The sequence below is a fragment of the Triturus cristatus genome, chromosome 3_1, assembly GCF_964204655.1.
Source record: "Triturus cristatus chromosome 3_1, aTriCri1.1, whole genome shotgun sequence".
NCBI lineage: Eukaryota > Metazoa > Chordata > Amphibia > Caudata > Salamandridae > Triturus > Triturus cristatus.
The window spans coordinates 1,159,330,585-1,159,356,297 of NC_140583.1; the positions used below are offsets into that span (position 1 = coordinate 1,159,330,585).

Here is a 25,713-nt window from a genome sequence, read left to right on the forward strand (position 1 = left end):
TTAACCAGCCTGAGAGCAGCGACCTGATTGGAGGGAGTGACGTCTCTCGGTACTCTCAAGCACACTGGAGGCCAGCACTTGCTCTCAACCAGCTGGGTTGAGAGGTTTAAATTGTGCATGTCTAGCTGGCTGTCGCAAGACGGCCAGACAAAAAGACATGCACACTTTAATTAGTACAGAGGCAACCCTCTGCCCACCACTCCTCCTTACTGCCACTCAGCAAGCCCCGCCCGTCCCGACACTTTGTTCAGAATGGGATGATGAAAAATAAAATGGTAATGAATTACCATTTTATTTCTCATCTTAGGGATTTGAGAGACTTTTACGTGGGGTGACGCTCCTTCGCTCTTACTGAGGAGCGGCCCCTGTAACAAAGTATACAGTATTACACTAGATAAACGTATCCAAAAGCACGTTAAAATAGGCTCTACATAGAGTATTGCACAAATCGCCAACATAATAATGATGGTTGGAGTTTGGGGCTGCGGGGTAGGCCCAGTTGGAAAGATAATACGAGGATGATTACAGGCGAGAGGTGTGAGAAAGTGCCCTCTTTCTTGCATGGCATGCCCCCACTTTTTGCTGAATTGCGGATGTACTTTGACTGAGTGTGCCCTGGGCTCCTGCCAATCAGGTACCCAGGACCTGAGTTCCTTCCCTAAAACTGCATTGAGGCCTAAACCCAATTGGCATCTCTGGCCACATGTCCGCCCCTGGTAAATGGTCCCATAGGTACCCAGGGCACTGTGACCAGAGAAGGCCCCTAAGAGCTGCAGCACTTATTGTGTCACCCTTAGAGGCCCTGTACCCTGACACACACAGCCTTTGCAGGCTGAGTGTCTTGGTGCAGAACAAAACAAAGAGTCGACATGGCATACATCCCTGTGTGCCATGCCCACAAACCACTGCCCTGGCATACATCAGTCACACCTCTAGCTGGGTGCCCTATGCCAGTGGTGAGGGTACAGGTGCAAGAGCCCTGTACCCCTACAGTATCCAGGTCCATTCCTGGGCCCTGTAAGTGCAGTGCTGCCATTAAGAGTATATGGTGTGATGCAAAACCTTTCTTTACGACACAAACCCAGAAAAAAACCCTTACACCACTTGTTCATCGGTGGGGCCCATAACACCAAAACACACACACTCACTCAGTTTTTCTGGATCAGTGATAAGTAGACGCGCTGTATGACATATGGGGTACCTTGTTAATATTCTTACCTAAATAATAACTATATACATTAGATTCTGGAATTGTCGGTTCTAAACATCACGGTACTCCGCTATTTAGGTCGATGGACCAACTAGTAGGAATCAGTTGATGGCGATTAAGTCCAGCTCAATCACAATTAAACCTTTTAACAAATATCGATCATAACTTTGAATTCTAATAACCACAAACTCAGTTTTTAGTTAGCATGAACTTTTATCTAGAGTCATTGAATAAATTGAATAAGTAAAGTTTTATTACACAAATATTCTAGACATTATTTTCATAAGCATTTAAGTAAAGATTGAAATAGAAACGGAAAATACTCATTACCCTTGGCCTTAGAGCGACGACGAGAATGGTTCACCAGAACATGAACCGAAGATCACAGGATAGGTTCCCAATACTGACTGACTGTCCCTCTAACTTCCTCGGACGTATTCCCTCCCAGGATAGAATCCCGCAACGGTCTCGTTCCTTTTCCCCATCAAAGTTCGAAGTTCAAAATGTTCAAAGTCTTTTTCAGTATCAGAAGGAGAATCGTCTCAACAGACAGCGTGTCGTGTTGAATAGATCAATGTAGAATAGTGAGTGACACACGTCATTGTAAGCACAACTCTTGTATACCCTTCACTAACTTGCTATACCCAAAATTGAAACTTTTAGGGGCTACATTCATTCTGATTGGCCCATTGGAGGGGTGGTGATGGTCACCTCATTGTCCTCCCTGTCTGAACCGGTTCTGCAAATAATCCATTCATACAAATTCTCGTGGTTCATCAAGTCCACAAGTTCTTTTTAACTTTAATATATTTGCAACATATTTTGATAGTTCTGAATTTATTCATCTTCTGGAGTTCGAATCTCCCATCCGTTCCCAGGCTTTCATGCAGAATATCTTGGCACAACTCTTGTCCTAGGTCACTCCGTCCTTGACATCTCTCACTCCGGGCGTAGGTCACACACTTGTGATTGAAACTTCCATTCTGCTCATGCGCGGGAGCCATCTTTATTCTGCGCACGCAATCACGTCTCTTGACAGCGAGGCCGAGCAGGCCCGAACGGAACTAATGTGAAAACAACATAGCAGAAATTAGACATAGAAAACAAACCCTTCTGTTTACCACCCACCATTTTAATGACCCGTGTTAGGTGTTACCTAGCATAAGCGACATTTAAAGCCATTTTACTTACCATCTGCATTCTTTGCCACAATATATTTACTACAAACAAAATACATGCAATTTACTTCTACTTTCTACACGAATCACAAACCTATGTTAATTTAATTTCACATTTATAAATAGATTCGATTTTTGCAAATGCCAGTTAGTTTCCCGCATGTAGTGTCTAATTAAAGGGGCATATATTGACTAATTCCTGCATTCAAACAGTTAGTGTTTTTAAAGTTATGAGGTCATTAACTTCGAAGGGGTACAAAGATTTCTGTATTTCCCCAGCTCCATCAGGTGCTGGGAGGTTGTCATTACGAACTCCACAGCCCCATAATGGCTACACTGAAGACTGGGAAGTTTGGTATCAAACTTCTCAGCACATTAAACCCACACTGATGCCAGTGTGGGATTTAATGTAAAATGCACCACAGAGGGCATCTTAGAGATACCCCCTGAAACTCTACCAACTCCCAGTGACCAAAATGAGTGGCTGCGCAGGCTGCCACCACCGGACAGGTTTCTGGACCCCTGGGTCGAGAGCCTGCTGCTCTTGGGGGCCTGAAACAATGCACATCCTGGGACGAGGTGCCAAGCCTCCTCCCCCAGGATGGGCAGGGTTCATGAAGGAGAAGCTTCAAAAAGGTATGCCGCCTTTGTGAGCCTCTCCAGACCATTTGCTGATTTCAGCAACTAGTCCCCACTGGTTCTACCTCGTACTTTGGGCAGGAGAACAGGCGGGAAAAACAAGTGAGGAAGAGAGGTGTGCCCACCTCTGCCAACTCCACCCCTAAGGTGGGGGAGGCGAGGGGAAGCACAACCTCGAGTCCCCACCATTTTGAGGAGGGGGGGGACCCAGCCAACCAGGGGCAGGCTCCTACCCCCCTCCCACTGGAGAGTGGCAGAATAGGGGGTGTACCCACCCCAGGGAAGGGACCCATTGGTCCCTGCCCTTTACCTACCTGTAATGCCCCTAAATGTAGTATCTAGGGGCATCCTGAACCTTCCTTCCTCAGATCCAGCAACCACTAGAAAAGAAGAAAGACGAGAAGCCGTGCAGAGCTAACAAGAGGACGACGCCTACTGACTTGGCCCCAGCCCTACCGGCCTGTCTCCCTTTGAACCTGCTCCTGCAAAACCCCGGCATGTCCATCAGACAGCAACCTCAAAAACCCCAGAGGACCTGCCCGCCTTCACTTTCCAAGCTGTTTCTCCGGTGAACACTGGACGTGTTTGAACTGCAGATACTGGTGCCAGCCAGGAAATGCAAATCCAGCCCAATCTGCACCTGCTGAACCCGGCCCAAGCAGTAAAATACCACAAGGAGGTCCCCCCGGCGATCCTGACCCAAGATCCGGCGACCCCTGACCTGCCTCAAGCCTTCAGACGATGCATGCATCCTCAATCCAGAGGACCCCCCACCGTGACCAGAGCGGGTAAGAAAATCCGACGTCCCAAGGTACCCCTGCACTCGATGCCCCACGGCCTTGTGTGCCCAACCCAGCGGCGCCTAACCACCCTCATCCCAGTATCAGATTTGTTTATAGAAACCCCAGGGTTTGAGAACCTGTAATGTGATAAGTGGCGGGTCCTGATGAAGGTGGCTTCTACGTTTTCTTACGCCACCGAAACGCGTTGACCGAGTCCTCTTAAAATTCTACCAACTTTTTAGTAGTCCCTTTTAGGGTCACAGAGACTGTAACCAACTTATAAGTGTCAACTGGGATAGTTATATAGATTTACATGTGGGATGTGTATGGTATGTAAATGTATGAATGAGTAGTATGAGTGATGTGTGTTCTCTACCTGGGTTTTTGTTTGGAATAATAATTTTGTATTAGGGATTTGATGTAAATATAGGAAATGTATTATTTTGATAATGTCTCAAATGAATATTGACACTGAATCTAGGTATCCAGCACTGAGTAAGAAAAAGTATTGTTAACATAACTTACCTCCCATAGGATAACATTGGTGATTCTATGTGTCAACTTTTGAAATGCAATAATATTCTTTAAAGATCGTACCTCTAACTAAAACGCATTTACTCACCTGTTTTCAGGAAATGTCCCAGGGCTGCATCTAGGATCCAGCCCTGTGTTAGTAAAAGTAATCTGAAAAGAAATTAACTGCATTTTACTTTAAAAGCCTATTCATTCGTATGTACTATACCTACAATGTGTTGCAAACTGCTTACTTAAACTGTAACCAAAATCAGTATAAGTTATACTGCAATCTTGAACTGTGTTCATACAAGTAATTTACTACTGCAAAGTATTTATATGCTTAACTGTACCAGGCTTGCTTGGTTCTAGAAATAAAACAACAGTATATTTTTTTTTATACAAAACAATTGGCCTAGAGTTCAGTTCTTGAGTGTGTGAATTCATTTGCTGACTGAGTGTGTCCATCAAGTGCTTAACACTGTCTTCTAATACTGCTTAACTGCTCGACCAAGCTACCACTTTAGAGAGTAAGGGTCTATCTAACTTTAACCTCAGCCAAAACTCTGGAGACCCTTGGACTCTATACACACTGTACCTCACTTTGGTGCAGTATATATAGAGCCAGTTTCTTACAAGAGGTCTATAATAGTTTCAAGCCAATCTGAGAGAGGAGGGTGATGCCAGGCTGAAAGGGCATTAGTGGTGTTCTCCCAGGTGCCAAAGCAGAGAGGAACGTCTCTGAAGAGCAGACAGACATTTATTGCTGGGTAAGGGTTATGGAAATATTTCAGACTGAGGCAGTTTTTTTCGGATATTGAAGGGACATTCAGGCTGGCATAACAGTATGGGCCATTCAAGGCTGGGATCATGTTAAGGGCTGATAGGTATGTGGGTGCTTCAAGTTTAATGGGAATGTGCCAGTGTGAGAGGCTGTGAAGGTAGATCTCGGAAGAGGGACACTTAGGACAATTCCACACTGCGAGCGTATTCTATCTAAACTAATTCCGGACTCTGGAGAGTTGTGGCAATTCCGAAGAAACACAGACACGTGTGGTAGATTTCACAACAGACTGATGTCATGGTGGGGCGATGCCAAGATTAGGGAGGGTGACTATAACGTGGGGATGACTGGAAAAGAAGTATTACTCAGATCCAAAGTGATCATTTATTTATTTATAAGTTTCTAGTCAGTCGAGATCCACAGCTCTCGACTTTGCCAGGTCCATGGGTAAGCAGCTCATCCGACCCCGGGTTGTACGTTGCATTCTGTAACTTGTAGTCCTACTTGTCCCATACTAAAGCCTACAAATCCCAGAATGCAAAGCAAAACCTCAGGCAAGATCAGTTAAGTAATACACGGACCCAGGAAACTCGAGATCCTTCGGATTCTTCAGAGAGGACATATGGCCTTGGGGTGATCCGATGCCGAGAAACAGCGATAGGCGTGTACAGAAGACGGACACTGCCAGTGACACCTGGCTGCGAGGCTCACAAGTAGCAGTGGTGGTTTAACTAGGATGCAAGTCCTGGGTGTAGGGATTCATGGGAGGCGGGACCTGCGCTCGTGTTTTCAAGCCTAAACCTGGTAACTCACTTTGGGGGCAGGCCCAGGTCCCTTTTAATCCAGCATTATAATGAGACATGGCACCACGGAGGCCTGGACACCCCGATCTACCCTTCTAGGGTTTCCAGACACCCCCGCCCCCAAAACCTGACTCGGGTAGATAAGGGAGGGATGGGGATTCTGCGCCCCACCCCGCCGCAAGCCTTTCCCTCCCAATGCACACCTGCACCCCGCCCATACCCTGTCCTGTGCTTGCTGCTAGCAGGCACTGTATTGAGTGTGGCTGCAGCACTCTCGAGGCTCTGGAGCTGCTCCCCTGCCAGCCAATGTACGGTAGTTTACAGCGCCATTCACAGGCAGCATAGCCACACTTTAGCTTGGATGTTCTGGGGACCTATTCGCCCCCTAAAACAGCTCCATGATTCAACGACAACAATAACGAGCAGTTGCTCCACTTCCACTCTCTATCCCTTCCTGTAGAATTGTCATGTTCTAGAAAAAGAAGGACAACGGGTTGTGAAAAACAGCCCAACCGAATAAAGAAGGGGATGGGAAAAACAAACAATCGACGTTGCACTGGGTAACACACACACATATTCAATGCGTGCACATCTTCGGGGCGAATGCACATGTTTCAAAATGTGCCTTTCAGTGAAAGTGAAATCAATTATCTTTGATGTGATGAACACTATGAGAACGATACTACCGCGAAAGTGCTTCAGCAAATGTAAAGTCAAATAAAAGAAGTTTGCCATTGCGCGATTAAATAAAAAAAAAAACAAGCTGTGCGTGAAAGCGCGCAAAGCGCATAGCACGCTAAAAAAGTCCTAAAAATCCATAATAGAAAATACAGCTGACGGGGGGAGGGAAGGAAGGAAAGTGAAAGCGCGCTGTTGTGCTGAAACGCCGCGACCCGTACGCGTGCACATCTCCTGTCCATAAAAAACGGGGGTGTCTCAATTATGCCGTGTCTATTGCAGGATCCCATAACAAAAGAGATAAAGCTGGGAAGTTGTTGACCTAGTTGATCCATCCATAACAGAGGGGCATGCCCATAGTGCAGGCAATAAACAGACACGGTGGGTAGTTGTAGTAATCAAGTCCATTCAGTAGTGATGATTTAAGTAGGTTTATTGGAAGATGGTACAAGATCACAAGTAGATTAGATTAAGATAGTATAAAGACCAAGTCTAGATCAGATAAAGACCCCACCAGGAGCAGCCAGCAGGCAGCTCAGCCCCAGTCAACTGACATTACTCACTGGAGATTCCCAACATTCTGACTACATCATCACATGAACATTCCACTGGTGGTAGACTGGCATTGCATAAACATTAGCAGGATATAACATATCTCCCTTTCTTTACCGAAAAATAGAAAACTAGAAACATAAGAGAAAACCTGAAAATGTGTCAGCAAAGTGATTATAGAAAACAAGGAGAACAACGATCATAGAATGTGACAGCAAAGTGATTATAGAAAACAAGGAGAACAACGATCATAGAAAACAGTGTGAGAACAACCATGGAGAAAATAACCTGAAAGAAAATAAGAAACAGAGAAAACTCCAACATAGAAACCAACATAGAAAGCAACGATAGAAATATCATCCCATCTTGCAACGAGAAAAGAAACGAATATAGAAACTCCAAAAGACTGCCCCAATACATACCCACTGGCCAGAACAGGAATGTAAGAAGGCAGAAGAGGAATGAACCAACAAAACTTAGAGCTACAGGATGTGGAAAACACAAAGAAAGAAAACACGGTAAAACCTAGAAAATGCAGAATCCACAAAAACACAAAAACTCAGAGGGAAACAGAAAAGAACATAGAAACAACAAAGAGAAAATACAAGAGTAATTCCCCTTCTAAACACCACCATCTAAAACAATAACAAAAATCGTAATGCAAAGATAACAGTGCAAAATAGCAAATAAGATATAATATCAACAAAACATACTTAGCATTGAAAATTTGAAATGCATTCAAATAAAGTATAGACCTAAGCTATGTATGTGAACTAAACTGGATGGGTAAGAACCCTTGACAAATCTCTTCAAAATAGCGATGCGTTGTGCACAAAACTGGAAACACTACCTACACTAAAATAAATGTAAAAGCAAACATTGTGTGGGAAACCCCACCGTGCACAGAAGACGTAACTGTGTTCAGGTCGAAACCCACACTTATGCAACAGGACTGAAACCCTTACATAAAATTGACAGCGTGTGAGTAAGAACCCCCACATATGCAACCGGACTGAAACCCTTGCAATATAATTGACAGTGTTTGGGTCGGAACCCACACTTATGCAACCGGACTGAAACCCTTGCATAAAATTGACAGTGTTTGGGTTGGAACCCACACTTATGCAACCGGACTGAAACCCTTGCATAAAAATTGACAATGTTTTGAGTCGGAACCCATAAATTGATTCATGCAAAAGGACTGTAACCCTTGCATAGATACACCTTGTAGACAGGTAGATTCGAAAGCGTACTGGTAAAACCCGTAAATTGATTTATTCGGAAACACAGTAACCTACGCATAATTGCCCGTGTCATGGACTAGTCGAAAATGGAACAAAATCCCTTTACAACATGTATGACAATAAAAGCTAGTAGTACATTTGTCAACGTTCCATATGACAGTCTGTCAAGATGTGTGCAACCTCTAAAAGAACTAGAGACAATGCAAAACCTGCATACCTTTGAAAAAAAAAAAGAAATGGCTGTCTTTGACTATGCTGGATATAAGAAAGTGTCAAGAATTCCTGTCATGCGAGGGGAGGAAAACGGTAACCAGCGAAAACGGACTACATCTCCCAGGATGCTTAGCGATTGAGAGGTTATGTAAACAGGAGAGCTGTTACATAACTCAAGGAAAACACGCCCTTATGTAAACAGGAGAGCTGTTACATAACTCAAGGAAAACACGCCCTTATGTAAACAGGAGAGCTGTTACATAACTCAAGGAAAACACGCCCTATAAAGGGAGGAACCGGGAGGTACAACGCTGTCGGATATTGTGTTTACACCGACGTACCTGCTTAGTGAAGAGCAGTGTTCCGGAGTGGTGCTCCAGTAAGGCAAGAACGGAGGTAGGTCGAGTCGTTACTCCCTGGGCCGTGTCTTGCCCCATCGTCACCTGTGAAGGACCCGGAAGCTCTACCGGATAACCATTGAGCTTCGCTTTTTGACTCGGCTGAGTCAAAGCGCAGTGGCGCTTTTGCTGGTTGGAGTCGTAACTCCCAGCCCGACCAGAGATACAGGGACTGCCAGCTGTAACGCACACCAGGAGGTGTTTGCCGCGTTACAGACTCGGAAGTCCACAGGATCGATCGAGCGGCTGCTCTCGGTTCAGTCTTCTTTGCTGGTGATTGGGGTATCGGTGACGCATCACCAGGAGGTGACTCCGCGTCCCGGTGCAGTCTGAGGAAGAGGTTGAGCGGCTGCTCCCTTCAGGTAGAGACCCCGGCTGGGTGTTTCCCTGACTCCTCGATTCTCCCCAACACTCTTCGTGCCCCTCACAGCCTACCGATTGGCATTGTCGGCCATTTCATTTCTGCCCTCTGTTGGCATACGCCGGGATCGGCGTATATGCAGAGGACGGTTAGGACCATCCGTGCTGTGGGCTGGTAACGTACTTAGCCTGGAGGATTCCAGTGACTATAACCTTTGTTTATTCCTTGTATTATTTTTGCCTTCATTAAAATAACTAAACCTTCACAAGTGGTTGCGTTCTCATTATCGTGTCTGTTAAACGATCCTGAGACGTTCAGGGCGTTACAAAATATCCGACCTTAATAACACAAACTGTCTCCCGGTCGATAACAGACATGGCAACACTTGATGATGTGCTGGCTGCTTTAGCGACCGTGCAAATTGAATTGGCTGCCTCCAGGCAAGAAACAGCCGATGTAAAAGCCAGACTGGATGCTATCCAATTGAACCCGCTCACGCCCAGCACCTCCCTCACGAACCAGACCCCTGCGGTAGTAGTGGAAATGCCGGTAGCCGTCCCCTTGGCAACACCAGAGAGGTACAGCGGGGATCCTAACACAGTGCAGGTATTCCTCACACAAGTGGCACTACATTTATCGTGCAAACCAAGGGCGTTCCCCACGAGTCAGGCTCGTGTGGCTTTCCTTATATCCTATTTGGCTGGAAACGCGGCACAATGGGCCGTACCTCTGGTGAGCAGGGACGACCCCATCTTATGTGATTGGGGTGCTTTTCGCGAGGAATTCCGGAAGGTCTTCGACAGAAGGGCTGACTCGTACACGGCGGACCGTGAAATGCTTGAGTTGAGACAGGGATCCAACGACCTGGTGCAGTATCTCAACGCGTTCCGAAGGCTGGTTGCGGAAACCAAGTGGCCTGTTGCTAAACAGACGGCGCTCTTCCATCACGGGCTGTGCGATGAGCTCAAGGACGCCGTGGCTCGTATTGACCCACAACCCAAGACATGTGAGGGCCTTATCAACCTGGTATTACGGCTGGAACATAGGCTAAGTGAAAGAAAGGGGGATCATGGGAGAAAAGGAAAATCCCTTCCATCCTATGTGACAGTGGGAAGTCCTGAAACTACCACCGCATCCAAGGGAGAACCCATGGACATCGGCGCAATACGAGCGAGCCTCACAGCCACGGAGAAAGAGTCACGCCGTAAACAAGGATTGTGCCTATATTGTGGCAAAAAAGGCCACTACGTACGTGAATGCCCTGCCAAACCGAAGACGTCACGTTATCGGGCCAACCGGTCGGTAACAGCCGTGGTGGACGTACCGGCGGAAAACTAGAGGACTCCCAGACCAAAGAAGGGGCATCTCGGAGTCACTCATCCATCCCTTCACTTTCCAACTCGGTCACTAAGGGACAACGACACCTGTTTCTCACGGTGCACGTGGGAGTGCATGACCAGTGGATACCCGTTGTGGCCATGGTGGATTCAGGGGCCACTGGCATGTTTATGGACCACAACGAGGCATGCAGGCTAGGGCTAGTGCTTCTTCCCAAAGCTGTACCCAAAGACGTCTATGCTGTAGACGGAAGGCGATTGGTGACGGGGCCCATCGGGCAGCACACGGGGGTCCTTCCGATGAGATGTGGGAGGAACCATTTGGAACAAATCGATTTTAACATCATCCGAGCGCCCCAATATGGCGTCATATTGGGATTGCCGTGGCTACAGAAACACAACCCCTCTGTGGATTGGCCAACACATCGCATCGAACTGACGTCACCGTATTGCATCCTGCATTGTGGAATAAGAACGGAATCCCTTGACGCAGATGAGAGCGGGAGTCAGACGGTGGCTACAGCGGCAGAAAAAGATGTGGCTCTCCCCCAGGCTTATCACAGTTTTGAGGATGTATTTGATGAGGTGAAGGCGGAAGTGCTACCACCACATAGACAGTTTGACTGCCAGATCGACCTGGTGCCAGGGGCCAGCGTTCCCAGCGGCAGGCTGTATGCCCTGACGGAGCCTGAAAACGTGCATCTCCGGGGGTACCTGGATAAACTCCTCAAGCTAGGATTCATCCGCCCGTCCAAGTCTCCGGCCGCCTCGCCACTCTTCTTCATCCCGAAGGCTAATGGGGAGCTGAGAGCCTGTGTGGACTTTAGGGCATTGAATGCGATAACCGTAAAGAATCGGTACCCCTTGCCTCTCATCAGTGTACTTCTGGAACAGGTCAAGAAAGCTCGTATCTACACCAAGTTGGATTTGAAAGGGGCATACCATCTGGTGCGCATGAGGGACGGAGACGAGTGGAAGACCGCCTTTAAGACCAGGTTCGGCCTTTTTGAGTACCTTGTCATGCCGTTCGGTCTGTGCAACGCCCCGGCAGCCTTTCAGTACTTTTTGAATGAGGTATTCAGAGAGGAGTTGGATATCTACGTGGTCGTATATATCGACGACATCCTCATCTATTCGTCCAGTGTGGAGGAGCACGTACACCACGTCAAAGCTGTGCTCCAAAAGCTGAGGGAAAACATGCTGTTTTGTAAACTCAGCAAGTGTGACTTCCACGTCACATCCGTGGAATTCCTCGGAGTGATGCTGAGTCCAGAGGGACAGGAGATGGCAGAACGAAAGATCAAGGCGGTGAAAGAATGGCCGGTGCCCCAAAGCGTGAAGGACGTCCAAAGTTTCATTGGCTTCGCCAACTTTTACAGGCGGTTTATAGATGGATTTTCAGGATTGGTGGCCCCAATCACACAGCTACTGAGGAAGTCCAAGGAGTTTGTCTGGTCCCCTGAAGCGAACAAAGCCTTTGAGGCCCTGAAAAGCGCCTTTGGTAAGGCGCCGGTGTTGGCTCACCCCGATCCGGATCTCCCCTACGTGGTGGAAGCGGACGCATCGGATGTGGCGCTGGGGGCTATCTTGTCCCAACGCAACCACGACACAGGGGTGCTTCATCCCGTTGCGTACATGTCCCGCAAACTCAACGACGCCGAACGCAACTACCATATTGCGGAGAAGGAGCTTCTCGCAATCAAGGACGCCTTCACCGAATGGAGGCATTGGTTGATGGGGGCAAGACATGTGGTATCGGTGTACACGGACCATCGGAACCTACAGTTCATGACGGCCACAAGACACCTTTCTCCCAGACAGCTGCGGTGGATGATCTTCTTTGCGGGGTTCAACTTCCGCATCACATATCGGCCGGGGACGGAAAACCGGAAGGCGGACGCCCTGTCCCGTCAATCTGCAGTTAAGGAACCAGTGCCTGCGACCGAGCATTCCATCATTTCCCCGAGGATGGTATTGGGGGTTATCCAACCGGATACTTTCCTGAGGGGAATAAAGAGAGGGATCAGGTCATTCGCATGGCGGAGGTGGCTCCTCAGTCACAGAGAATGGCAGCTGAAGGACGGGATACCCCTGAAGGGCAGGTGCCTATTGATACCCACGCCTAGGCTAAGGAAACAAGCATTCATCTGGTGCCATGACTCTCCATGCGCAGGTCATTTGGGCTTTGAAAAAACGGTGGCTAGCATGGGACGGCATTTCTGGTGGCCAACCATGAGAGTGGATGTCAGGAGGTGGGGACAGGAGTGTCCTACGTGTGCTACCATGAAGGCCGACCATGGCCGAACCCAAGGGCTCTTACATCCACTTCCGACCCCGGATAGACCATGGGATAGCATATCACTGGACTTCGTGGTGGGCCTACCGGTAGACCAGGGGATGACGGCAATACTGGTGGTGGTAGATTACTTGACGAAAATGGGGCACTTCATCCCCTGCAAGAGAGTCCCTACGGCCGGGGAATTGGCGTCACTACTCCTAAAGAATGTGGTACGACTGCATGGATTACCTGGGGTGATCGTGTCGGACCGGGGGTCGCAGTTTACTGCGCAATTCTGGAAGACTTGGTGCACTGCGCTGCATGTTAAGACCGCCCTGTCCACCAGCTACCACCCTCAAACGGACGGCCAAACCGAGTGCCTGAACCAAACGCTCAAACAGTATCTGCGATGTTTTGTGGACCAGGGCAGGGAAGAATGGGTCGACTTGCTATGGGTTGCAGAGATAGCCTATAACAACGCCACTCACAGCTCCACACAGTCATCTCCGTTCTATAGCAACTATGGCCAACATCCCAGGTTCTTGCCATTTCTACATCCGTTCAGAGAGGACAGGATTCCCGCCACAGCGGACAGGGTGGCACACATAAAAGACACGTTGATGCGCTCAAGGGCTGTCCTAATAGAGGCCAAGAGAAGATACAAGGCTGCGGCAGACAGGAAGAGAAGGCCCGGGCCACTGTACCACACTGGAGACTACGTCTGGATATCCACAAGAAACATGAGGTTTCGAAAGAACAGTGTGTTCCATCCCAAGTACATGGGCCCCTATCGAATTACCAAGTGTATGGGTCCCGTGAACGTGAAGGTGTGCTTGCCCCAGTCATTGCGGATACACCCTGTCTTTCATGTATCATTGCTCAAACCAGCACCCTCCAAGCAGTCTGGGACACCTAGGCCGGTATGCGTGGAGTCGGAGGTGGAGTATGAAGTGTCGGGCATACGGGCGTCCAAATGGCGCAGGGGGAAGCTGTGGTACCTGGTTGCGTGGAAAGGCTATGGCCCGGAGGAGCAGTCATGGGAACCGGCTGAAGGGGTTCATGCTCCGCGCTTGGTCTCCTTGTTCCATCGGCGTTTTCCTGCCAGCGCTGGACCCGTGGGGAGCCGCTGAGAGGGAGGATGTACTGTCAAGAATTCCTGTCATGCGAGGGGAGGAAAACGGTACCCAGCGAAAACGGACTACATCTCCCAGGATGCTTAGCGGTTGAGAGGTTATGTAAACAGGAGAGCTGTTACATAACTCAAGGAAAACACGCCCTTATGTAAACAGGAGAGCTGTTACATAACTCAAGGAAAACACGCCCTTATGTAAACAGGAGAGCTGTTACATAACTCAAGGAAAACACGCCCTATAAAGGGAGGAACCGGGAGGTACAACGCTGTCGGATATTGTGTTTACACCGACGTACCTGCTTAGTGAAGAGCAGTGTTCCGGAGTGGTGCTCCAGTAAGGCAAGAACGGAGGTAGGTCGAGTCGTTACTCCCTGGGCCGTGTCTTGCCCCATCGTCACCTGTGAAGGACCCGGAAGCTCTACCGGATAACCATTGAGCTTCGCTTTTTGACTCGGCTGAGTCAAAGCGCAGTGGCGCTTTTGCTGGTTGGAGTCGTAACTCCCAGCCCGACCAGAGATACAGGGACTGCCAGCTGTAACGCACACCAGGAGGTGTTTGCCGCGTTACAGACTCGGAAGTCCACGGGATCGATCGAGCGGCTGCTCTCGGTTCAGTCTTCTTTGCTGGTGATTGGGGTATCGGTGACGCATCACCAGGAGGTGACTCCGCGTCCCGGTGCAGTCTGAGGAAGAGGTTGAGCGGCTGCTCCCTTCAGGTAGAGACCCCGGCTGGGTGTTTCCCTGACTCCTCGATTCTCCCCAACACTCTTCGTGCCCCTCACAGCCTACCGATTGGCATTGTCGGCCATTTCATTTCTGCCCTCTGTTGGCATACGCCGGGATCGGCGTATATGCAGAGGACGGTTAGGACCATCCGTGCTGTGGGCTGGTAACGTACTTAGCCTGGAGGATTCCAGTGACTATAACCTTTGTTTATTCCTTGTATTATTTTTGCCTTCATTAAAATAACTAAACCTTCACAAGTGGTTGCGTTGTCATTATCGTGTCTGTTAAACGATCCTGAGACGTTCAGGGCGTTACAGAAAGAGAACATGGATTAAAATCCATTCAATATAAATACATAAGCGTCATATTACATTTTGACAGCAGATGGCAGCACAACACATAGCAGTGTATATAGAAAAGCTTAAAAGGAAGATTTCACAATGTTTAACATTACACGCTGCACTCGAGTACAGAAATGCCACCACCAAAAAAAACAAGTCACTGTTGATAATCGAATGAGACTTGGTTCCGATAAACGAAGCGATTAATAAAGTGCGGCAGAAATCCATGTGGCAAAACACTCCTCTGACTGGGACGCAGATTCGGACTTCAAACGAGTGGAAAAACTGAATTGTGCTGTGCTGAAGAGACACACAGTGGAACTGATCTCACCGATCTTGACACAGCGAGGCTGCCGGTGTTAAGGAAAAAAAAAACTTTGAGTGGGAGCAACTTGATTGGCAACGAGGAGGAAAATACATGAAAAACGACAGGAAGTCAAGTAGAACAGATTTTCCAATCCAAAAATGGCATGTGAGAACCAATAGAGCGGTGTAAAACGCAAATAATAGTATGGCCACACGCAAATCACGTAGTCCCGGGTGGCTTCCTGCACGCCTGCGCAGGAGAACGTCCAGCAGCAAACAGCAACAGGCATCGGATCGACACTGCTTCGTCATAGAGGAGCCTAGGAGGAATTAGCACGACCTCGAAGTACAGGTGAGAATCCGCGCGCTGACTAAAGCTTGCGCCACGTTATGATTTGAAAGAGGTTTGAAAAGGGCCATGACGGTTGAAGAGGCAAATGTCCAGGGATAACGAGGGACCCCAATAAAGTCAAAAATAAGCTTACCTTTGAGAGTCCACACATGCCACAAATAGTACAAACGTTGAAACAGTCCCACAGAAGATTGTATAAAGATCCAGCTGTCAGACCACGACCTTCACAAACAGGTTGGGTACCTGAGAGAGACTGATGTCAGGAGAAATGTAGACATATATCGAAAGCCTACCCTCAATGTAAGCACAGCACATGAAGGAGTAAGGAGCAAGCAGCAGTCTTCTTCTCCATCGTACAGATGAGGATAAAAGCCAGGCTACGTAGCTTTGGGCCAGAAACACACTTCTTCCAGACATCATAGAGTAGGCTTACCCTCGCTGAAGGCACAGCTCAAGAAAAAAAAAAAAACGTAGTAAAGTGTCAGGCTTACCCTCTCCTGAGGGCACAGCACAGGCTTACCCTCTCCTGAGGGCACAGCACCTGACACAGGCGTTGTAGAGTGTCAGGCATGGGCTGCAACTGAACAGACGCTGTAGGTACAGCAAAAGATGTGTAGAAATAGCTCTGGAGAGTAGACGCCCAAGACTGAATGGACAGCTGCAGAAGTAGAACTCCCAGACGCTTTCCCTCACATGAACAACTGGCAGACAGGTCGTGGGCGACCGATGGGAGGTCACTGGTGGGGTCAAGATGCCAGTTGAGATATCTTGAGTTGAGTTGCTGGAGGTTAATGTATTCTTGAAGTTGCTTGAAGTTTCTTGAGGGGACAGAAGTAGGTTCTTTCAGTTCAATTCGTCGCCAAAATAATGTAGTAATCAAGTCCATTCAGTAGTGATGATTTAAGTAGGTTTATTGGAAGATGGTACAAGATCACAAGTAGATTAGATTAAGATAGTATAAAGACCAAGTCTAGATCAGATAAAGACCCCACCAGGAGCAGCCAGCAGGCAGCTCAGCCCCAGTCAACTGACATTACTCACTGGAGATTCCCAACATTCTGACTACATCATCACATGAACATTCCACTGGTGGTAGACTGGCATTGCATAAACATTAGCAGGATATAACAGTAGTGCACAGGCAAAAGGAGATTCACAATGCATTCCTAGAAGATTACACTGACCTGTATGTGGAACGCGACAGGACAACATCTCAAGAAATAGAATCCTATCTAGATAGAGTAGCCTTACGAAGAGTACCTTGCGAAGTGCTAGGTTCCTTTCCAACCCCATGTCATGAGGTAGATACGAGAGAAGACTTGAAGAACATGGACAAAGAAAAAAACTAAGAACTGATGGCTTGCCCATCAGGTTTTATAAGACATATGAGCACCTATTGGTGTTGCAGTTCACTAAAATGTATTTGGTTGTCTTTGAATGTGGGTACCTCCCAAAACTACAACGAGATACCTTGGATAGAGCCTCTTATACACTGTTATCCATGCTGAACCTGGACTAAAATATTCTGGCTAAAATCCTAGTAGGAACACTTTACCCCTTTCCCCTGACACTCGTTCACTAGGACCAGAACAGGGTTATCCGCACACGAAACACCTAACTAAATATTAAATGTTTTTGCCATAATTCTGGAGGAGACCCCACAGAACTTGCTCATTGGAACTATAGTTATATCAGTCAGCCCTTAAAAACCATTTGACAAGTTGAACTGGCAGTACTTACTAGAGGTGCTTGGGCGAATGGAGGTCAGGGGATCTAGATTAAGCAGATCTCCTTATGGTACACAGAACTGACAGCCAGAGGGCTTACGAGCAAACCTGTTTCCACCACATACGGAATATTTAATGGCATCATGTAGGGGTGTCCACTCTCCCTCATGCTATTGACATTGACCATGAAGCCATTCACTGAAGGTCTGAGAACGGAAGGTAAAACTAGGGTTATCCCCCAATTTATGGTAGACATACCGTATCTTTATATGCTGACAAAATGCTCTTATTTAAGAGGAATGTGAACACGAGCCTGGAACTCATGATACGACACCTCAAGGTATTTGGAAAATGATCAAACCTACGAATCAACTCCGCAAAGAATTGCACATTTCCCATATCCTTGGATGAGGTGGATAAGCTGCTGTAATTGGATGACTGGGACATCGCCTGGTATATATACCACTATGAGGCCTACCTCACAGGAGGGAATTTAGGAGCAGCCATGAGAGCCCTGCAGATATGTATTGAGGTTTGGGAAACACTCCAATTATTGGTCATGGTCTGGAATACCCTGGCTAAAATGGTAATGCTAAATAGGTTCTTACATGTTTTCACAAACGTACTGGTTTGGGTGTTCTGAGTGACTTTGGGGATATGGCCTCAATGCTGAAAATCCAGATTAAGGGGCGAAGGCAGACATATGTAAATCTCAAATTCACAAAGAATTACAACTTCACATTGCAGTAGGAGAAATATAAACTAGTATCATGGTTTCCTAAAGCCCTTCTTTTAACAACCAGGTCCAACATGGATGACGATTTAAGGACGACTTGGGAGACCAGTTTGAGTAGGGAAATAAACAATGTGGAGTGGGGGAAAATAAAACTCTCAAATATGCGGACATGGCCACCACAAAGGCCACATTTAACTATACCTAATTTAACTATGTCTATTCCGTAGGACCTATACGATTCCAAAAAGAATCGATAGGATGCTTGTTTGAGAAGTGAACTGATGCCAGTACTGGCAATTTAACAGAAACGATCTGATCATGTGCCTGATCATTATCACCTAATGAATGTATAGCAATAGTGAAACTGCTGCACAACCATGAGGTTGTGTGTAATTACCGAATCACTATGAACGGAAGCTCCCTGTATTAACGTTATTAAATGGATCTACTTAATATGTTTGAAAGCGCTTTGAAATCAATAAATAGACAGGCACATAGTTGCTGGCTCTGTGTCTGTGTGCTTCAGGCCTTCACAACGCTTGAGACAGACCTTGCAGCACTCCAGGAGAGTTTGTGCTTGCCCTCGTAGGGGACCACGGGGCCCTCAAGAGTCTAAAAGTGCTGATACTTATAGAGTGATCCTTGGCCATGCTATAAGTGTTTGCACAGTGTCACCCCAAATCCCCTTTGAATGGAGGGATGCATGCTCTAACAGCACCCCATTGTGAGAGGTTCCCTGCTAAACCTCAAAACCCTCGATGTTCTCCAATCACAGGGTGCACAAATGAGGGCACCTAAATGTGCCCTATCACCCCATGTAAAGCACTTTCAGCACATTTCCCTGTGAATCCCCAAAATACACCTGCTTCAAAATACCAGCATGAGCAAAGAGAATGTGTTTTGTAAGACAATTCAAACATGGGAATGTGTTCTGCAAAACTAAAAACGCATTCGGCATTACAGACTGGCCTTGTAGTCCCTTCTGTTACAGGAAGAAGCACTGTATCAAATTCTATTTGCCTATATACTTCGCTGCATATGCCCGACGAATACCCCCTGCAAAATAAACAGATGGATGGACCTTCACTCAGGGGTGAGATTCTGCTGACATGGTGTCTCGACAAAACCACAGTGCTGTCAGTGGCTACTAACTCAGAATAAAGATCACAGAATATATTAACTTATAATGCAACTTATTAACTTATATGTAACAGGCAATGGGAGAAATTATACAGTTTGTCAGGGGTCTCACCTGAATATGCAAGGGAAACTAGAATTGAGAACATGGGTCCATTAGAAGGTCTCCTACACCAACAAAAGTCAGGTCTGGTGGCCAGGATAGAAAATTCATGTCAATGAGTACCATGCAAATGCAATCACACCCCCTACCTCTTCTTAATGCTAATTTGATGGTGCAGCGGACAGAAAAATGCAGAAATTACTCATATTAACCTGACGCACCTGGAATATAAGTGGTGGCAAATGCTTCATGTCTGCCCAGTGAAGCCATTTCTTCAGGTACATTACTGTAGCACTGAGCACAAACAATATATGGATGGGCATGAAAAAAGGAGGTCATTTTGTATTCTCACTTCACCTACCATTATCAGCCAGTTGTGTCATCTACGGTCTGCCCGTGTGGTCAGTAAGTTAATTCAGTAGTCATATGAAATATCTAATGTTTGTCAGATTAGAGATATGAAGTTCACCACAACCCGGTCTGCAGTGGAAAGAAATACCCACGTTTATAAAATTAAATCTAACTCCATCAGTGTTGTTCAGTATGACTGATTGCAAATCCAACAGCTGTGCGCTACCCGAATGCTGCACTTTGAGTGGCTCCTGATCGATCAGTATCTACCCAGGAGATTCATAGCTAGTACCTTAAATAAGCCTCATTTCAATATTAGGTCACTCACTATGCCTTCTTCCCACAAAAGCAGCCTTTGAAGATCATAGAGTTCTCAGAAGGCGCTCGAGAGCTCACAAATTGGGCCTGCCCTAGGTGATAAGCTGCTAGATAGGAAAACTTTATAATCATTCTCTTTCCTGCTGAAGAAGGGTACATGAAAATGATTCTCATCTCTCGTGCTACAATTTCCTGAATTATAGGAGTCCTCAAAAACATTCATTTCCATTTGTGTTCGAGTCTGTGAAAACTGTGTAGTACAGGCTTCAGCAGCGTGTAGCACTTCAGTTACCTGTAAGTAGCTCTCCCATGTCAAGTCTAGCCTACTAAATTAGGAGCTTTTGATTGACTGAATACATGTACACCAAACTTGAAAAGTGTGCATTAGAGACAAAAATTTATGTATTTTCAGAATCGATAAGATGATGCTTGAATTCCCAAAATATATTTAAAGTTGATATTGGAGTGATACATCTTGTGACGTTGAGGAGCTTTATTACTAATATTATTACCTTGGTGTCAGGGGCATTTAGGCTATGGCTGCTATGTATTAACCACGTGAAGTCATTCCAGACTAAGAAAACATTTTTTTTGTACATTACAGCAGGAAATCCTGCCTGATGCACATTTGTTATCACTGCAGGTAATTTTACATGGGGTAGTCACTAACGTAATATTGACTGATGCAGTCACACTGATGATATTAGTAGCTCGGAAATGATTTCATTGATAAGTAGCTCTTATAAAAGAAAAGGTTGGAGACCTCTGGTATAGTCCATGACAGTCTTCACTGCGTTTTAAAATAGTAGCCTTATTGTTCTACGCTAATTATTTTAAAATGCTTTAATTATTAACCTTCAACATAACTGTTTAGTTTGTAAATTAAATGACATTTTTATGAATTACGTGCATGTATTTTTAAATGTTTATCATTTTTATCATTCCCCAATATTTTATTTACAAGAAACATGATTTTTAAATCAAGAACTATTCATGCAGAAAGATGACACTACTGGCAAAATAAAAACGAAAAATAAAAATAAATGTCCAAACAACTCATTTGGAGCGTCTTGCAGCCAATAGGAGTGCAAATATATTCGGTTAAAATGTCAGATCTGCCTTCAAATAGTTTCCTGGACCTTTAAAAAAAATATGCTTTTATACATTTAAATGAACGTTCTAAAAACCTTTTTTGTCAACCAAAATATTACAATTTTAAAAGTAAAGCTGTAACATGACAAACAGAATTCGATAGTCTGAGGGAACAGAATTCGATAGTATGAGGAAACAGATATGGAAAGGGGATGCAGGACTTTGGTAGGAATCTATCTCATTAATTATTTTTTGCCCTTTACAAATATACTATGTGATAAAGGACATCAAATCCATACTTCCCAACACATTTTTTAATCAGCAGTTTCATATCTGAATTAACAGCTCAATGCTCATTTAATTCAATCCGCAACACAGGAAAACTCTTATTCCAATAAAATGGCCTTCAGGAGTGCCTTCTTGTGTCTTGAATATAGAATGTTGGCACTATAGTTGTGGTGTGCCTCATACTTGTCCCGAGTATAGATGGTCAGCCCTCTGAATGTTCATTAGACCTTTGGGGTGAAGCTGCAGTAGAGCCCTGAGGAATCTACTGACTGCTCTTTCATTTGAAAGTACTTGTCTTACTAAGCAGGTCAGAACCTTTTTTTACATTGCTAAGGAATATATGTGTGGATATATAGAAAAAGGTGTACACATTTCAGCCCCTAGAGCATTTACTATAATTTGGAGAAGAACAATGTTTAGTTTCAAACACGACCTTTCTATTTGCTGCGTTTTGTTATCAAACTAGGCATTCTCCACAGTGCATTTATATGGAACAAAATGGCAGAGTCCTATCATAAATCTAATAAGTATGTTTTTTGAAACTGTCCGCCTAAATAGTCCCACGAAAAACACACCATCTAACTAACAGTTTTGGGAACTTTACATCACGTTTTGAGGGTCTGAGTTATAAAAACAATATTGTCAAACAGGGATGGCTTTGCTTCAGGCCTTCTGACTCCACCCCAGCTAAATAATACCCTGGTCATGCCCTCCACCTTTGATAAAAATAATGAAAAACAAAGCACCACTATGTGTCAGAGAATCTATGCCCCTGCAATAAAAAACAAACAGTATTTTTACCCAGCGAGAGGACAGCTTGTTGAATTTCCTTCATCACATTCTTGTAAAGCTCCTTCTGCCATTCATGTAAAAGTTTCCACTCTTCCTCAGAGAAATAGGCAGCAACATCAAGGAAAGTAACTGGTACCTGCAAAAGAAAATTTGATTTCACATTTTATAAATCAATGTATAGTAAAACTGGGGATGTGCCTGATGCGAACTAAGAATTGTACCTCCAACTCATCAGTCACTGGTATTTAACAAGAGCCCGTATTTTGGGTTACAACCCTTACTTTCAGAAAGCATGCCAGATTCTTTGATGGTCATGTATTAGGAGCTTTACAACTATTAGAAGAGAATGTTTGAAATGTCAAGATTGCCACTTCAGCAGCTGAGTTCTCTCCACACAAATACTGCTTGTTTTTGCAATGATGCATAGGTTAGCAACAGACTGAGGTATAATTAATCTATTTTCAATATTGAATAGCTGAGCAGTGTCAGTGCTTATATTTATTCCACGTTTTTTCCTGTAGCGAGAACCAAGGATGTAATGAATATAAATGATGCAGTAATTTATCTGGTTTCCAGTAGAATTTCAAAGGTTTGAAAGTAGTAGAGTATCTGGTCAATTCCCAGGGGTAGGAGGGAGGGGTGAAAGCTGAGAATTTCCATCACAAAAGTTAGTGGGCAGGTATGTTATGTGGAAAGAAATTGTGGTAAAAGTATTTCTGAATCTTTTTCCAGATAAGTCTGAGTATACTGCCCTGAATACTACCAACATCTACAATGTTCTTGCATTTGTGGTGGAGGAGTGAGGTTTCACACGAGGGTTTTATGACTGAAATCTTCTACTGTCCTTTTCATGGGGCAGAAGGTGGTAACAAACACTCAGCGCTTACTGTTTATATTTGCTGTCTGAAATATGTAGAGAAGGGCTCAAAATACCGACTTAAGGTAATTTTGCTTTCTTTTCTACCAGCCAGGACATTAACTCACTGGCGGTGCCGGTAGAAAACCGGCCAGGTGGCAATTCTAGCTTCAACACTAATTCAGTTCTTTGTCAAGACAAGATCTCTTTTGCAGTGCGAGAGAATCAGAAAGAATCACAGGGACAGTCTTAGCCCTATCAAACGCAGACCTCTTTGAAAGTACTGTACACCCACCCTAAAATCAGGCCACCAGCAAGCAAATATATTTAGGGGTTTTCCGGGTTCACATCCCATATCCTACAGACTTGGAGATGGCACAAACAAGATAGTTATTAACAAAATCTCAGGGTTTGCTGTTGAAAGGAGGTTTAAACCTGGGCATTTAAATAACTTATAGGACATAACATGGTTGTGACATGGGAAATGCTAGATTTAGCATACAGGGTACAAATGGTAAACTGCCTTTAGTGAACACTGCAATTGAATACGTCTTACTATTTCGTAACCAAAATGTTTTTCAAAAGTGTCTGTCCCTTAGTCGGGAAACACACCCAGTCAACTTGTCACAAACTCATGTTTTTCTAACATCACAGAGAAAAAAATGAATCTACCCAAGTGTGCGAAAAAGAAAAATTAAATAAACTTAGGGCCAGTCATACAATGCCATTTTACAATCACAAACCACGTGATCTGTAAAATCATAGTCTGGGTCCAAAAATTGGTTTTTCTATTTACTAACTCCATTCTGCAAGTCATAGAATCCTTTTCATCTTTCAAAATAGGTTTTATGATCCACACGAATCACAATTAGGAGGTGTATGAAAGGGGTGTCCCTCCTATTTGTGAATCACAATGGTATGTATTAATGGTTTGTGACTGCAACGGTCATAAACCATTGATCAGTTACAGACAACTCTAAGAAGGTGACAAATAACTTGCAAAGGGGAAGGTGCTCCTTTGCTAAACCTATGTGAATCATATCGAGCAAACTCAAGGCGAGCAGGCAGTTTTCCTTGAGAGCACCTCCTGACCTCTGGCTCGATAACTAATTGGGAAACTTTTTGATCTAAAGCAGCACACGTTTCTTTAAGAAACATAGGCTCCTTTCAAGAAAAAAAACGTTTTATTTGGGAATGCAAACACAGGGATGGTTATCTGCTGTTCGTTGCAGGCCACCATCCTTTATTTGTGACCACGTTTTGTGACCCCCATCTATTAGGACAGTGGGCCTGAGTGCTGTGTAATGTGCTCACCATGTGCAAAAAAAATACAAATTTACCCCAAAGTTTTTTTTTCTTCTAAATAGCTACATAGTTACTACCAATCGTCTGTAGACTTTAAAGGCCACAAATCATCAGCGTCCCAAAAAGAAAAGTCATCCCTTTGTATAGAGAAACATGTAGTGGACATGAAAGATGCCTCCACCTGTCATCAAAATATTTGCTTGGAGCGGTTCATTTAATTTTTGTAAGACAACACAAATCAGTCAAATTTGTTCATTGCGAAATTTAATGCATTTGAATAAAAACATTATGCTGTGTGGAATCGTTTGAGAGTGGATGTAAGAAATTGGATTATTGGTTGAGGGGGGTGGAAGCCCCACTCGGGCAACAACCACAATCCTCATCAGGATGAACCACATAAAGTCACTTAATTAATCTGTACTTAACCGTCTGGTAGCTTGGCAAAAATCAGCTAAGCTTAACTTGGAGGCAATGTGTAAAGTATTTATGCAGCACTCAAACAGTAATAAAGTGAAAACGCAACACAAGAAAGTTCCCAAAGCAATTTAGAAAATAGAGTACATTTTAATAAATAAATTGATACCAGACAATTTGAAAGCTTTAAGTGAAAATAGTGCCTAAAAGCACAAAGCGCCACTCACAGTTATCAGTTATCTGGTCGTGCTAGACAGGGAAGAGTCACAAGTTCAAACTAAGCGTAATGGAGCGCAGGTCTGATACAGGGACCAAGTTAGTCCTGCTGAAAAGTTACCTTCTAAGTCCGGCATAAACAGTTCTGTTCGTGGTGGAGGGGTGTTGCAAGGAGTAGGCTGAGCATTGTAGCAGGGAGTTGCTGTAGCGTGAAGAGCAGCCGGATGCTGCGGACGGTCGTTGTAGTGCCCTCGCATTGGAGGAAGACGTGGGCTGCTGTTGCTGTAGCACGGAGTGCGGGTCTCTCGTTGCCTGTTGCCACTGGTGGTCGCTGTCGACGCAAACCGCAGGTCTCACCGGAGATTTGCGTTGGGGCTCGTCGCAGGTGGCAGACTCCCATCGCGAACGGATCTGTTAGAGGTCACAAGGAGCACAAAGTTCTGAATTCTCAGCTTTTCCTTAAGAGGAGTACCCTCGGATGCCAGCCAAGTGTCCAGGACCTCAATCATCAATCAGGTGTTTGTTAAGCGTGACTACTCACCCGTAAGGGGC

At 45.4% G+C, this 25,713-nt stretch overlaps 1 protein-coding gene and 1 long non-coding RNA gene across 8 annotated transcripts in view; both read right to left on the reverse strand.

Annotated features, from left to right (window-relative positions):
• LOC146861681 (uncharacterized) overlaps positions 1–25,713 on the reverse strand; it is a 250,552-nt gene that overhangs the window by 159,113 nt on the left and 65,726 nt on the right. For 3 of the 6 annotated variants that reach the window (XM_085646049.1, XM_085646047.1, XM_085646050.1), the window contains one exon: positions 22,380–22,506. In XM_085646049.1, the coding sequence (XP_085502175.1) occupies positions 22,380–22,506 (127 nt within the window). Of the gene's footprint in view, positions 1–22,379; positions 22,508–25,713 lie in introns of all 6 variants that reach the window. The other 3 variants (XM_085646046.1, XM_085646048.1, XM_085646045.1) reach the window with 1 other exon arrangement.
• LOC146861682 (uncharacterized) lies at positions 1,404–19,607 on the reverse strand. 2 transcript variants are annotated; one of them, XR_014979013.1, is made up of 2 exons: positions 19,542–19,607; positions 1,404–2,274 (listed from the first exon to the last, which is right to left on the reverse strand). It is a non-coding gene; the product is annotated as an uncharacterized LOC146861682 (long non-coding RNA). The 2 variants fall into 2 exon arrangements; XR_014979012.1 differs by lacking the exon at positions 19,542–19,607 and adding an exon at positions 4,432–4,498.